Source organism: Brassica rapa, chromosome A03 (assembly GCF_000309985.2).
Source record: "Brassica rapa cultivar Chiifu-401-42 chromosome A03, CAAS_Brap_v3.01, whole genome shotgun sequence".
NCBI classification, from domain to species: domain Eukaryota; kingdom Viridiplantae; phylum Streptophyta; class Magnoliopsida; order Brassicales; family Brassicaceae; genus Brassica; species Brassica rapa.
In genome coordinates, this window is record NC_024797.2 from 8,200,401 (window position 1) to 8,214,687 (window position 14,287).

Here is a 14,287-nt window from a genome sequence, read left to right on the forward strand (position 1 = left end):
CACTGACCCCGACAAGAAACTTGAGATGCTGAAGGACTTGTCCTTGTCCTTCAGGCGTTTACCGACATGTCAGGTTACATTTGACTGAAGTTGCACTCAATAGTCAAAGTTGGGTTTTGTTTGATCCCATATCTTATAAATCTAAAAAAAAACGCTTAGAGCTTGTGTTTTCTCTTGTAAATTATTTAGTTCGCATGTAGGTCATGTTGGTCGAGTAGATTATTTACAGAATCAACCGATCAGTGTTGGGAAGTCAACACATGTCAATGAATCGACTGCCCCTAGTGTTCAGTCTTTGAGGTTTTTGGTGTGGATAGTGCTGTCTTACTTTTGTAGATTCTCTTCTAATCATTTCTGTCTTGTTACTTTGAATAGATAGCAAAACCCTCTGGTTAAGCTGATCAGAAGTTTGATTGTAATGGGTTTGGATGGTATGGATAGGAATCATAGGATAAGTGAGTTGCCTGATGCACTGCTTTTTGATGATATTGACATTACTACCTACGACAAAAGTTGTGGCAACAATGGTTTTGTCAAAAACGATGGCAGTTTCTTTGGATTCTAGTGCCAAGACTTGAATACCGTATTCATAGAAAATAAAAGTTGTGGTGGTAGAGGACTGAGGACCTCCACCTACCAATTCAACGTATATAACCTTGTGATCATGTTGAATAATAAACACGGAAACGTTACATATATAGTAATAGTCATGCATTGACATTGTGACGTAAAACTTGTCCATTGTTTCTTCGTATCTATTTTGCCGGAAGTTCGTCCACATTTAGTCGTTCATTCCTTCTTGTCCATTAAATTAGTGTGGTATGAGTTCTCATGGTAACCTTCTGCTTCCATTCTCGAATGAGTGCAACATGTCAACAACCCAGACACATATTGGGCTTTCTTGTACCCATCTATTAAGCTGATTGCATCATTAACACTGGACTTGGGCCTCCTCATGTCTTTGAAGCATTGCTAAATTTCACTGAGTAGATAATTTCTATTTGTATGCTTTTGCCACATTTAAATATAAATACACCAAAATTAAGAAAAAAACGATCATATCAATTTAGTTTTTTTTTTCATTTTATTTTAATACTTTCCTTATTACACCCCGTTATAATGAAAGTTATATCAATAGTTGATCATTTCCTTATTACACAAATCATATTTACTAAAAAAAAGGTTTAGCTTAAATGTTGACATTTTAATGACTATATAGATTTGTATTTTTTTGGCAACTCAAATTATTTTAGATAAAAAAAAATTATTCAGAAGATAAAGGCATCTCGAATTGGACATATACAACACCCAGTTTAGGGTAAACATATACTTATATTAATGTGACATTTAAAGTGAATAATTCACACATATAAGCTCCATTACTATGTAAACACATAAAATAGTATACACACTAGGTTAAGATCCGCACCTTGCGCGGAATGAATATTATATATAAATTATTTTCTAGTATTCTATATTTTTACATATTATGAAATAATAAATATATATTGAATACTTAAAAATTTAGTAACTATTACGTATATAATTAAATTGGTATAATACTTAAATAAATTTTATTAATCCAGCCAAACATTTTTTTTTCTATTTTATATGGCATAAAATTAAGTTTAAATGATATTAACATAGATATATAGTACAATTTTAATATTGACATCTGTTAAAAACTACTTTATACTCATATTATTTTTGATCATTTGTATTTATTTATAAAAAAATTAAATCAATGATAACAATAAAAAATTTGTGGGATGTTTAATAGTTTTAGTAATTTATAATTTTAAAAACATTCAATACAAAATTTAAAATCTAAATATTATGTTGTCAATAATTGTTCAAAATGTTTATCAAAAAAATTCAAAGCAAATTCGAAATTAAAATACTTATGTATTTTATATGGTATAGAATTTATTTTTAAAAACTATTAATATACATATATATATAATAATTATTAAATGAGACTTCCTACTTATGAATTTCGTAATCATATGTATCTTGTTATAACATAAATTTTAAACCATGGATCACAAAAATTTCTATGTGAGATTTTTAGCAACTTAAGTCATTTATATTCGTTTTTAAAAATTTAAAATATAAAATATAAAAAAAATCTAAATTTTTATTATATAGTTAATGTTGTTGTTTAATTTATTTTAATAAGTTAAAATTAAAAAAAATGATAGAGAATAGACTAATTTTTATCAAATTTTTATTATTCAAAATCATTAATTGTCATATATATACTTTAGCCACATTAGGTAATTTCGTGATTTTTATTTAAGGAAACAGTGAAGAACATTTATGATTAATTTATGGTTAGTTTAATAAAAAGTTTATTATATATTTATATGGACCAACATATTTTTCTAAGGATTCAAAGAATGATTGTGGTGATGACATGTGGCTACAAAAATATGTTGTAATGCTTCTCTTTTAATATATAGGGGATATAGGGGATATTTTAGCACTCCGATCCCGCACACACAAATCATATATATCCATACATCCATATTCCAGCTCTGTTTCTTTTCCATCTCTTGGTTTTTTTTTACCGGAGATGTGTAATATGCTAACCTAAGAAATGTAACAACATTTTTACTTTTGGTAATAAAATTTTACTTTTATCAATAAAAAGTGAAAAAGGAAAAGGGTAGAATCTACATTGAGTTACAAATCACATAAAAATGTTAATTACATCTTGATAATATTCTAATACTAGTTATTTTCCATATGTATGGTAGTAATCGATTGTGTTTCCCTTATATGTTCATTAAACATTCAATGTCATAAATATTCTTATCTTGTTACCCTATAAATAAAGAAGCTCAAACGCTCGACTTTACCTCAACTAAACCAAAAGGTTAAGAAAAAAAAGAGTGAGATCGATCGGGATGGCGTCTAGGTTTCTGATCTTGTGTGTCTCGTCTCTCTTCTTCTTCTTCCTCACCGTGTCAAGTGCTCCCACGAGTGGATATTATAAAGGAGATAAGGTCTTCGACGTCAGAAACTACGGTGCTCACGGCGACGGCAAAACAGACGACGCTATGGCGATTACAAAGGCCTGGAACGATGCTTGTCAATGGAGTGGTGGAAGCTCAACGGTCTATATACCTCTTGGAACATTCTATCTCAGTCAAATAACTCTCTCTGGTCCTTGTAAAAGTTATATCACTTTTATAATCACCGGAACCTTGTCGGCTCCTCGGGATCCTAACCTCATCAAACAAGAAGAATGGATAGAGTTCCGGTACGTAGACAATCTCACCGTTACGGGAGGAGGGTTACTTGATGGTCAAGGATCTTACTCATGGTCCCTCAATGATTGCGACAAAAACCCTAAGTGTCGTACACTAGCTATCAACATAGGGTTTGCGTTCGTTAGATACTCGAGGATCAACGGTCTGAGATCTATCAACAGCAAAATGGGTCACTTCAACTTATTCTCGGTCGAGGATTTTAACATTACAGGCGTGACCATCACGGCTCCTGGAGATAGCCCTAATACCGACGGTATCAAGATTGGTAAATCCAAGGATATGCATATTTACAACGTCACCATAGCAACCGGTGACGACTGCATCGCAATACTTGACGGAACTACCAACTTGGATATCTCTAATGTCAGGTATTAATATTCGCCTTAATCATTGTTTAGACTCAAATCTGACTAGCGGAAATATAGCAAACCTCTTAACAAAATATATGTAAAGTTACATAAACCGTAAGATATATGAGAATATTCTCTGATTGTTTTTTGGTTAACCAATAAGTTTTTTTTAGTTGCTTTGGTCTACAATGTTTCTATGTGAATTCAATATATAGTTTAAGCTCAAATTGACTATAAAATATTAAAAGTTGTGTTACGTTAACCATACGATATATCGTAATATTCTATTTTACGTTTCTTTTTGGTTAACCAAGAAATTATTTTTATTTTCTTTTGTCTCTATGTGGATTCTTCAATATACTGATCTTATGATATATTCCTAGGTGCGGACCAGGGCACGGGATTAGTGTCGGAAGCCTTGGCCGGTATAAAGATGAGAAGAACGTCGAGGGCTTAACCGTGAGAAACTCGGTTTTCAACGGTACAACCGACGGTTTACGGATTAAAACATATGCTAAGTCGGTCTCGGAGATTTCGGTTTCGAACTTCGTGTACGACAATATCCAAATGGTCAATGTCGGAAACCCTATCGTCATCGATCAACAGTATTGTCCCCATGGACAATGCGATAGTCCTGGAAAGTATAATTCTCATGTTCAGATCAGGAACGTGAAGTACAACAAAATCTGGGGAACTTCGACGAGCCAAGCGGCTTTGAACATGCAGTGTAGTAAAACGTTTCCTTGTCAGGACGTTGAGCTTTCAAATATCAACTTGATGTACAATGGGAGGGATGGCTTGGCGACTGCTTTGTGTGAGAATGTTGGTGGTTCGGTTCGTGGGAAGATTGTGCCTTCTGGTTGTCGGATTTGATGATTCAAGATTAAGCATCTGTTTATTTTGGATATTTTAGTAAGATCATAGGACTAGTGTTTTAGTTGGTTGTCCTCGATGCAATAATGAAGCTAAGATACAACCTAATAAAACATCCAAATATATTTATAAATTTGGGATGTGTAAGGTGTCTGCAGTTTCTTGTAACATTCTATAATAAGAAAAAAGAGCTCGTCTAATTTTGATCTTGGCCGACCTTTTTTCATATATAGACTTTTTTTAATATATTTTATATATTACAAAAATCTTTTAATTATTTGTCTATTATTAATTTATTATCATCATTCGTCTACTACAAAATTCCGTAATTCGTGTAGACGAATGCTTGCTTATTTGAAAGATTATTTGAAAACGATGCAACTTTCAACTTTCAAAATTATTTATTATATAGAATAAGTAATACTAATACACACGGATGATGATTACGATACACTAAACATAGTTTGACTAGGAATAAAACTTTTCCTATTCCTAGTTGGAAAAGGAAGTTTCATTAAAATTTAAAACCATTACATAAACCTTTACAACTCGTCTGAGGTAAAAGTCTCAAATCTCAATGTCGAACATGGTCAAGTGGTCGGAGCTTAACGCTGACGTTCTGCAATCAATCCTTGAACGTCTGAGCATCATTAATTATCTAAAAGCTCGATCCGTTTGCAAGAATTGGCACGTAGTTTGCAAACAAATCTCTTCAATACAAGACAAGTTTCCATGGATAATAATCTTCCCTCGTAGAAGACCAAAGAGCTCTACATGTCAAGTGTTCAATCCCCAAGAAGGTAAACTTTACACACTGAGAAACCTTGGCAATGACTTCTCTACGCACCAGTGTATAGCAACTTCTGGAAGCTGGCTTTTAATGTTAGACCTACGATCAAATCTATACGTTTTGAATGTTTTCACACGTGAGAGAATCGATCTACCACCATTAGAGTCACACCAAGGGAGGCTACAAGTTAATAGATTACAAAACAACACATTTACCTTCATGATCAATCAATCATCAGCACCGGCAAGAAACGTTCTAAACCGGACAAAAGCGGTTTTATGGGTCGACGAGAAAACCAAAGGTTACTTAGTCGTCTGGTCGATAGGTCTATCTTATATAATGTATACTAAGAATGGAATCGATTTCTGGAGAGAGATACCTATAAAAGAAGGCCCTGAGAATCTTCATGGATGTCAAGATATTGTCTACAAAGACAACAATCTTTACATTTTGACAGGTCTAAACCGAATCAGAATCTTGGATTGCTCACAAGAACTCCCTAGAGCGTTACTAGACAACGTTGATGATGATCCATTTAGGGATGATCAAAGAAGGCGAGGTAAGATCGGTGTTACTGTCTCTGGAGAGGTTTTGATGGTTAAGAACCGGTTAAAGCAGGTTTTCAACATTTTAAAGATGAACTCAGATGGGACAAGTTGGGATGAGGTGGAGTCATTAGGGGAAGAGTCTTGGATCACTGATCTTGGTGTGACTGTACCAGGAGTTGATGGGAGTAGACCAAACTCGATTTATTACAGAGATAGGTCTCTTTATTGTGGAGATCTTTCGGTTCAAGTGTTGGAGATGATCCTAGAGGTTGACAAGAATGGTCACGCGAGATGGTTTATTCCTAGTCTTCGTGAGTTGTAATTAGATCAAATTATGTTTTTGTGTTGCTTTTTTCGAATTATTGTGAAACTATCTTTGAAAAAACTATTCAGTTTGCAAGTGTTGCAAGAATTCTTAAAGAAAAGTGTGCCGAGGAATGATAGTCCCTGATATACACTTTGAAACGCTCCCAGTCGCTAAAAATATTCAATTTGACCTTGTCGAAATTTTGAGATCGTGTTCCTCAGCAGCTCAGCTGGTAACATTCTTTTCTTGAGCTCTACGGACTAGCACCAAGTTTGCTGGTATTTAGGGAGAGTTCAGGTTCTCAAAGACAACTGTTTTGTTGGTAAACGAGAGAAAGGAGATTTCATCGTCGCTTGGGTTGTCAAACAAGTATAATAAATCTTCTTATACTAGAAAGTAGCAAACTATAGTGATGGTGATACATTTTATTCAAAGGTTGTTTTTTCTTTCAAAAAAAAAAATAGTGATGGTGATAGCGATGGAGTTTTACATGCAGATAGTGTGAAGACATGGCTTTATGTCTATACCTCTGATCAGTGACGGAGCCAAATAAAAATTATCCCGCAAACAGAAAAATATCAATCTAGAGGTTGGTCCAAACTTTTTATCCTGGAAACAGAAAAATATCTCAACAGTTACACTACAGTAGCAAGAATAAGTCCAGTAGCAACATGCAAAGTCCAAAATAAATTTAAAAGCCTATTAACCAAACGTTGGAAAAAGTGTTTCTTGATTTATATCATCATCCACGATGGATCCCCGAGATGTTTCAAATCAATAAACATTTTATATTATTATACATTATCAATATAAAGTCAAGTTACTACGTAAGTGATATGCTCTCCACCAAACTAAAATCCTCATGATATAATTTAGACGGTTTCAATAATTTTTCTGTATCAGAATCACATGATGAATCTATAATTTGATGTGCAAACGAGTATAAAAACAAGCTGACTTGTTAATTAATGCAAGTTGGTAATGTTGGTCTTTTTGTGTGGCTTCTTTGGATCGTGCTTTACAAAAAGATGCTACAACCATCTTCTATAAATTTTGTAGTTTTCACTTAGTATATTCTACTAATAAGATGTAAATTGTAATGAATCAATTTTTTTGAAGTTTTTTTTTTACATGCATATTATATATCTGAAATCGGGATGCTATATGACTTAAAGTAAAATTCTCCAAGTTGTGAAAACGTATTCTAACCTTGTAAAATTCTAAAAAATGCTCATTAATATAGTTCGGCCCATTAATTATTTTTAATTTAATTCAGAATCAAACCCTAATCCACATTTCATCTCACTACAAAATAAGCAAAGTTGGGAATGATCTGAAGAGACGGCGACAATGTCTAGAGCTCGGTATGGTTGGTCCAAACTTTGCACCGATCTTCTGCGATCGATCCTCGAAAGCTTACACCCTAAAGATTTTCATAGGGCAAGAACTGTCTGCTCAAGCTGGTACTCTGTCTCCACAACATGTACGCGACCTCTGTGTCCATGGCGAATCCTATTACTTAAGTCTTCTACTCTGTTATACGATCCCGAACAAGACAAAACTATTGAAACCGAACATCCAGGAACCGACTTCTCGAACAGCTGTGTCGTGGCTAGTTGTAGCAACTGGCTCTTGATCATTGATTCTTATTTGGATTTGTATCTTTTGAATGTGTTTACTTGCGAGAGAATCAATCTTCCATCGATGAAGTCATTGCTTTTTGGTCAAGTTATTACCTTCAACGTGCGTAGTAGCCTAACCTCATCGAGTACACCGGCTTGTCTTTGGATGAACGAGAGAACAGGGGACTATGTCGCAGCCTGGAGTTACAAAGAACATTACTTGTTCTTATACAAGAAAGGAGATGCCACGTGGCGTAATCATAAAGGCGCACGTTGTAGATCCATGGCGTATAAGGACAACAAGCTTTACGTGTATACATCTGATGGTTACATCAAGATTCTTGATTTGTCTGGAGACTCGGTTAAGGAGATCGTGGAAGGGAACCCATGTCCTAACCATAGGTTTCAGTTTGTTTCACGACTTGGGGAACATGTGTGGAGGACGAAAGTAGCGGTTACGAACTCAGGAGAGGTTTTGATTGTTCTGAGCTTAAGAGGGTTACAAGAGAAACGTTTGTTTTGCATCTTTAAGATGAATGTTGAAAGCGGTAACTGGGAAAGAGTAGATTCTCTTGGAGGTGAGGTGTTGATATTTGGTCATGGAGTCACAGTAAGATCTCCGATCAAAGAGATTGACGGTCAGGGAATCAAGAGTGATTCAATCTGTTTCATTGATTATGATCTTTGGCCAGGTGCAGATTATTTCTATCACACGAGGCAAATTAAGAGCGGTATATTCGATCTTGCGACGAGGACAATCACATGGCCTAAAACATCAGATCCTTCCGTCTTGAAGAGCTTCTGGTTTGTTCCGGGATATGCTTAAAGTCTTGGTCTGAAGAATGGTTTCAACTTAGGGTCTAGTCTTTAAAAAGACTCAGCAGCTAAAGAATGGGCTTCTCTTTTGTCTCGCTACTTTGTGGGTTTGATTCTAGGTAAGAGTTTGTTCAAGCACTTTGATGCTTGTAGACTTTTATTTAATCGTCTTTTATATTTGCGGGTTTAGTAAGGAAACATGCGGCTTAGTCATGTCGTTGCAAGAAAACTTTTCATTTTATTGGTTTCTAAAACCTTGAACTTTTGAAAAAGGTCAAAACAACACATTGTTGATGAAACTTGAAATTATATGCTCAGTTGTGCAGTTTTGGTTTACAACGGTTAAATATAAACATCTCATCACAAACAAAGATGAAATGAAGAAGACGATTCAACAAAACTTTTCAAAGATGCTACTGAAGGAACATCTGCACGACCTGGAGACCCATGAGATACATCCATACCCATGATTAAGGTGGGAATTTTGTTAATCAATGGGACGCTGGAAGAGCACTCTACTCCCAACAGAGAATTGATTCCACCAAGCTAGATTAAGATAGTAAAAGAAGTTAAAGAGAACACTACATCATATGCAAATCCTATAAAAACCGAAGGAAGAATACCAACAGAGACACATTGTTGGGTGATGTAGAAACTGAAATCACCGGTGCTGCGGTTGCGTAGGACGGCGTAAACACGGTGTTGGGTGATGCCTAGCTGAGATCGCCTCTTGTAGAGCTTAAACGAGGCGGTGAGATTCCTGAAACTCTTGGAGACGAGGGAGTGTGTCGGGTAGTGGCTTCTGGGAACACGAGCGACGATGTCAAATACAGCCACGTCATCATAAAATATACAGCCACGTCATCATAAAAAGTGAAGTACTTGACGTTTTATACAGCCACATCATCATAAAATATTTTTTATATATGCACATGTTTGATTATTTGACATTTTATATATTTTTTTAATTTTTTTGTATTGTAAATTAATTGATATAAATTTTGTTAACTTTGAAGAATAATGAAAACCCAAAAATGACAAAATTTGATTTTGTACTAAAGAGACAATAGCCTAGTTTAGTTGTTTTCTTTTCCCAAATTTCCTTTTAATAAATCGATTGTGAAGGACATCCAGAAATCATGGAAAAATCTTAAGGTCTCTCCCTTTCAATCATGACAGAAAAAAGAATCCGTTAGTTCCTTGAGCATGAAACAACTTTATCATCTCAAAACAATCTCCAAAGTAACCTTAGCTAGCATGGCATGGTTCTTATCAGAAACCCATTCCTCCCATACCGCCCATACCACCCATGCCGCCGCCACCACCGCCCATAGCTGGAGACGCATCCTCTTTAGTTGGAATCTCAGTCACAACTGCTTCCGTTGTTGTCAACAAAGACGAGACACTAACCATATAACAACAAATATTAGCAAAAAAAAAGGCATTGCAGTAAAACTACAAAATAATGATAAAATTTTCAAACTCTGTCTACCTTGCAGCATCAACCAATGCGGTTCTGATCACTTTCACAGGGTCGATAATACCAGACTTCACCATATCAACGTATTCTCCTGAAAAAAAAAATTAGTTTATATAACGAAACAACAAGGTGGACCAAGAGCAAGTCTGTAATGTACCTTTAGCAGCATCATAACCGAGGTCAGGATTATCTGATTCCAAAAGCTTGCCTACAATGACTGCACCCTCGACTCCAGCGTTGGAAGCAATGGTGTAAACAGGTGTCTGCATCAAAGAAAGATTGTGTTTATGATTCAAGAAGCTGTTTAACTTGGAAATGTGAAGAAACATGTGATGAGAGAAGAAAAACCTTGAGAGCGTTCTGGATGATTTGGACACCGATTTTCTGATCAAAGTTAGCTGTTGAAAGCTTGTCAAGTTCTTTTGACGCGTACAAAAGAGCAACACCACCACCTGGAACAATACCCTCTTCAACAGCTGCTTTGGTGGCATTTAGAGCATCGGTCACTCGATCTTTCTTTTCTCCAACTTCTGACTCGCTCGCACCTCCAATCTAAAATCTCGTAAGAATATATATATATATATATATCTCTTCATTGATTCGTTAAAGTGCTCCAAGAGAGTAGTTTCATTACCTTTAGTACAGCAACACCACCAGAAAGCTTAGCCAACCTTTCTTGTAGCTTCTCCTTGTCATAGTCAGACTCGCTCGCTTCAACCATGGATCGTATCTGTGTGATTCCATTTAGAGTGTTAGTATATATATATCTCTGAATCTGCTACATGATAATATATGTGAGAAGTACAAACCGACCTGTTCACATCGCTCCCCAATTGCTTTCTTGTCACCAGCCCCATCAAGGAAAACAGTGTCGTCTTTGGATACAGTTATCTGTTCACAAATTAAAATCATGTTATATATTAACTGTATATGCAAAGGTAAATGGGAAAAAAAAACAAACGAACCTTTTTGCAGTTTCCAAGCATACTGAGGTCAATTTTCTCAAGATTCATACCCAACTCTTCTGTTATTACCTGTAAATTGAAATCATCAAAGGAATATTATAGTTCATGCAGTTGGTGTTTTGACAGATAGTAAGTAATATAAGAATATGGCCTTGCCTGGGCTCCGGTGAGGGTAGCTAGATCGTGCATGTTTGCCTTACGGTTTTCTCCAAAACCAGGAGCCTTCACAGCACAGACCTATAATGTGACGGCGTTTAGATCAGTCCAACCACACTAAACTTGTAATAAGGAGTAAGTTAAAACAACAAAAACCTTAATTCCAGCACGGAGCTTGTTTAGAATTAGCACGGCAAGAGCATCACTCTCCAAATCCTCCGCAACGATCAACAGCGACCTTTGACTCTGGAAAATAAATACTCAGATACAAAGTAAGTTGAAGAGATTACTGACACACTCGAGAAATCATCAAATTGTTTTATACCTTGAGGGCAAGTTCTAAGACTTTCACCATAGAATTTAAATTGGAGATTTTCTTCTCGTGGATTAGAATGAGAGGATCTTCTAGTTCCTGCAAATCATATCCAATTCAAATGCAAAGTGTTGCCTAAAATTGATAAAGTGAGATCCGGATCCTTACACATTTTTGGTTCTTCTGGTTTGTAATGAAGTATGGGGAGATGTATCCCCTGTCAATCTTCATACCCTCAACAACTTCAAGCTCGTTAAACAAGGTCTTGCCATCCTATATCAAGAGATGATGGCACAAGTTAAGTCGCCAGCAGATTAAAACTTAACAACTAGGGGATCAAATTAAACTCACTTGGATTGTGATGACTCCCTCTTTGCCAACACTCTCCATAGCCTTTGCAATCAGTTCACCAATTTCTCTATCGCCATTAGCTGATATGGTTCCAACTTGAGCAATTTCCTCAGAAGTGCTAATCATGCGTGCTCGGCTCTTCAAGTTCGTCACAACGGTGTCAACAGCCAGTTTGATACCACGTCTTAAGTCCATTGCATTCATTCCAGCAGCGACTGATTTACAGCCTTCCGTGAAGATAGCTCTAGTAAGAACCGTAGCACACGTTGTTCCTGTTTTTTTTTATATCGCATACAATTTAATACTAAAGACCAACATAAAAACGTTGTAATACAATTATGAAAGGGAGGCCTTACCATCACCAGCAACGTCATTGGTGGCGTTAGCAACCTGTTTGACAAGACTGGCACCAACGTTCTTGACTCTGTCCTTGAACTCAATGCTCTTGGCAACAGTTACACCATCCTTTGTCACCTTAGGTGCACCCCAGCTTTGTTCGATGATGACATTACGACCCTACAAAGAAAATTCAGAAAACGGTTTCAGACACTATGGGGGTGGGTAATAAAACAGACGATTTATGATGATTAGTGTCACTAAGGCGTTACATAAACTAGATTCCCTTACAGTATTAACCTACTGAGCATAAACTATGCAAGTGTTGTAAAAACATGACAACTGTAACTACTAAACAATATCAACCTACTGAACAGAAACTAACTGAAGCAAAAGTTATTATATATACCTTTGGTCCCATGGTGACTTTAACAGCATCAGCAAGCTCCTCGACACCTCTAAGCATCAAAGCACGACCCTCAACACCGAACCTTATGTCTTTGGCTGCATAATTCCTAGTGGAACTGAGTCTGCTTCCAATCTAAACAATAAACAGACAGAACACACATCAATACATACATAGACACAATTGGATAAAACAGAACAAGGTAGATACGAAATGAAGAACAGACGAACCTGGGATGTACAGTTTCTGGCAACTCTGTGAAAAAGCAAAGAAAGATTATAATTAAATTCAATAAAAAGGGAGAAGCTACAGTCACTAAAGCAAAGAAGAATAGATCTAACCTAGCTTTTGAAGCAATGCTGGAGATAAGACGATACATGGTGGTAAAATTCTAAGTCAACCCGAGACGATGATCACAGTTTGCTTCAGAAACAGATCGAACTAAAGAGAAGCTCAACTGAACGAACCAAGAGGAGAAATAAAAGTACAGCCAAGCAGAGCCTAGGGTTTAGGGTTTTGGCGTTTTCTCCAAGTTCATTGAATTGTTCCGATCTGGGTCCAGCTCAGATTAATGGGCCTTATGAAGCCCATTTATTTAGCCATAATATAGATTCTAGCTCAAAATTTTACTTTTTTTTTCTGGGAACAAGTAACCTTAAAAGCTTCAAATTTTGTGTGTTAAATTGGTCATGAATAACACACTGTAGGTTAATTAACGATCCCTTGAGCTTTGGTGAAGATGATACTAGTTACTTGTGTTTGCTTGATACAGTATCATTACACAACACCAAAGCTTCAGTTTTTGTGTGTTTTCTAGTCTTTATTTAGTTTACTAATAACCCAAATTTTATGGCTAATTAGTTGAACCCTTGAGATTTAGTGAAGAAAGCATTGTAATTGGAAAAGGATGATGATACCAGTTAGTTGGGTGGTCGGATTGTGATTTATCAGCTTGACTAGTGTAGTTTTACAACAACACATGTTATCCTCTGTTGGTCAGCAATTCAGTTTCTTAATGATGACGAAAATGTTATAATGAGAATAATGTGTCACCACAAAGGTTCTAATTAAGATTTGCTGTGGTGATGATAGAGCGTTGAAGGAAGAGAAATACGCTGCGCGTAGAGCTATTCTTCCCATTCTTCAAGCAGAAGAAGATGAAAGGTATAGCAAAACAAAACCAAAAAAGTTATGTTTCTTGTGGTATAGTAGTCAGAGTTCAACTGAACCACATGTGTTTATTTGTAAATAGGTTTGTGTCTGAGTGGAACAAGTATCTAGATTACGAGGCTGATGTGATGAAAGATGTTCCTGGTTGGAAAGTTGGTGAAAACGTGTATAACTCTGGTCGTTGGATGCCTCCAGCTACTGGAGAGCTTCGTCCTGATGTCTGGTAATATATTATCAATGCCTCCTTTTCATGATGATGATGAATATTGTGTAAGCATTTTAGAACCGTGCTGTGTCTCTTCTTTTTATCTCTTCTTATTCATCATATAATAAGAGAAATGATACATACACACTTCATGTATTGAGGAACATATTTTTGTTTTATTTCATTCACACCTTTCTGTCTCTTTGTCAATAGGAAACTTGGGTTTCTACATAGATAGATTTTGTTCACATTATCTAATCAAGTTTTGAAACATCAGTATGTTTTCACATAAAGGTAGCTTATATATATAATATGGTAACAAAC

The 14,287-nt window shown here is 35.9% G+C and overlaps 5 protein-coding genes across 5 annotated transcripts; 4 read left to right on the plus strand and 1 right to left on the minus strand.

Annotated features, from left to right (window-relative positions):
* Positions 1-1,849: 1,849 nt before the first annotated feature.
* Positions 1,850-4,562, plus strand: LOC103857474 (exopolygalacturonase). The gene is made up of 2 exons (XM_009134665.3): positions 1,850-3,643; positions 4,009-4,562. Exons 1-2 carry the CDS (start codon positions 2,910-2,912, stop codon positions 4,496-4,498), a joined length of 1,224 nt encoding a protein of 407 aa, XP_009132913.1. The 5' UTR covers positions 1,850-2,909; the 3' UTR covers positions 4,499-4,562.
* A 222-nt stretch (positions 4,563-4,784) lies between these two features.
* On the plus strand, positions 4,785-6,829 carry LOC103857475 (putative F-box protein At4g22180). Its single transcript, XM_009134666.3, has one exon. It carries the CDS (start codon positions 5,076-5,078, stop codon positions 6,156-6,158), a length of 1,083 nt encoding a protein of 360 aa, XP_009132914.3. The 5' UTR covers positions 4,785-5,075; the 3' UTR covers positions 6,159-6,829.
* A 231-nt stretch (positions 6,830-7,060) lies between these two features.
* Positions 7,061-9,915, plus strand: LOC103857476 (putative F-box protein At2g33200). The gene has a single exon (XM_009134667.3). The coding sequence runs from the start codon at positions 7,494-7,496 to the stop codon at positions 8,589-8,591; it is 1,098 nt and encodes a 365-aa protein (XP_009132915.1). The 5' UTR covers positions 7,061-7,493; the 3' UTR covers positions 8,592-9,915.
* LOC103857477 (chaperonin CPN60, mitochondrial) lies at positions 9,657-13,131 on the minus strand. The gene is made up of 16 exons (XM_009134669.3): positions 12,930-13,131; positions 12,819-12,843; positions 12,592-12,723; positions 12,203-12,362; positions 11,847-12,118; positions 11,664-11,768; positions 11,508-11,594; positions 11,339-11,428; positions 11,183-11,263; positions 11,027-11,095; positions 10,875-10,952; positions 10,696-10,791; positions 10,410-10,613; positions 10,219-10,324; positions 10,074-10,152; positions 9,657-9,986 (listed from the first exon to the last, which is right to left on the minus strand). Exons 1-16 carry the CDS (start codon positions 12,965-12,967, stop codon positions 9,854-9,856), a joined length of 1,755 nt encoding a protein of 584 aa, XP_009132917.2. The 5' UTR covers positions 12,968-13,131; the 3' UTR covers positions 9,657-9,853.
* A 502-nt stretch (positions 13,132-13,633) lies between these two features.
* LOC103857694 (NADH dehydrogenase [ubiquinone] 1 alpha subcomplex subunit 13-B) lies at positions 13,634-14,165 on the plus strand (the record flags this gene model as incomplete). The annotated part of the gene is made up of 2 exons (XM_033286370.1): positions 13,634-13,752; positions 13,841-14,165. Coding segments are annotated over 2 exons (264 nt in total), but the record flags the coding sequence as incomplete, so codon positions are not given.
* Between the last annotated feature and the right edge of the window lie 122 nt (positions 14,166-14,287).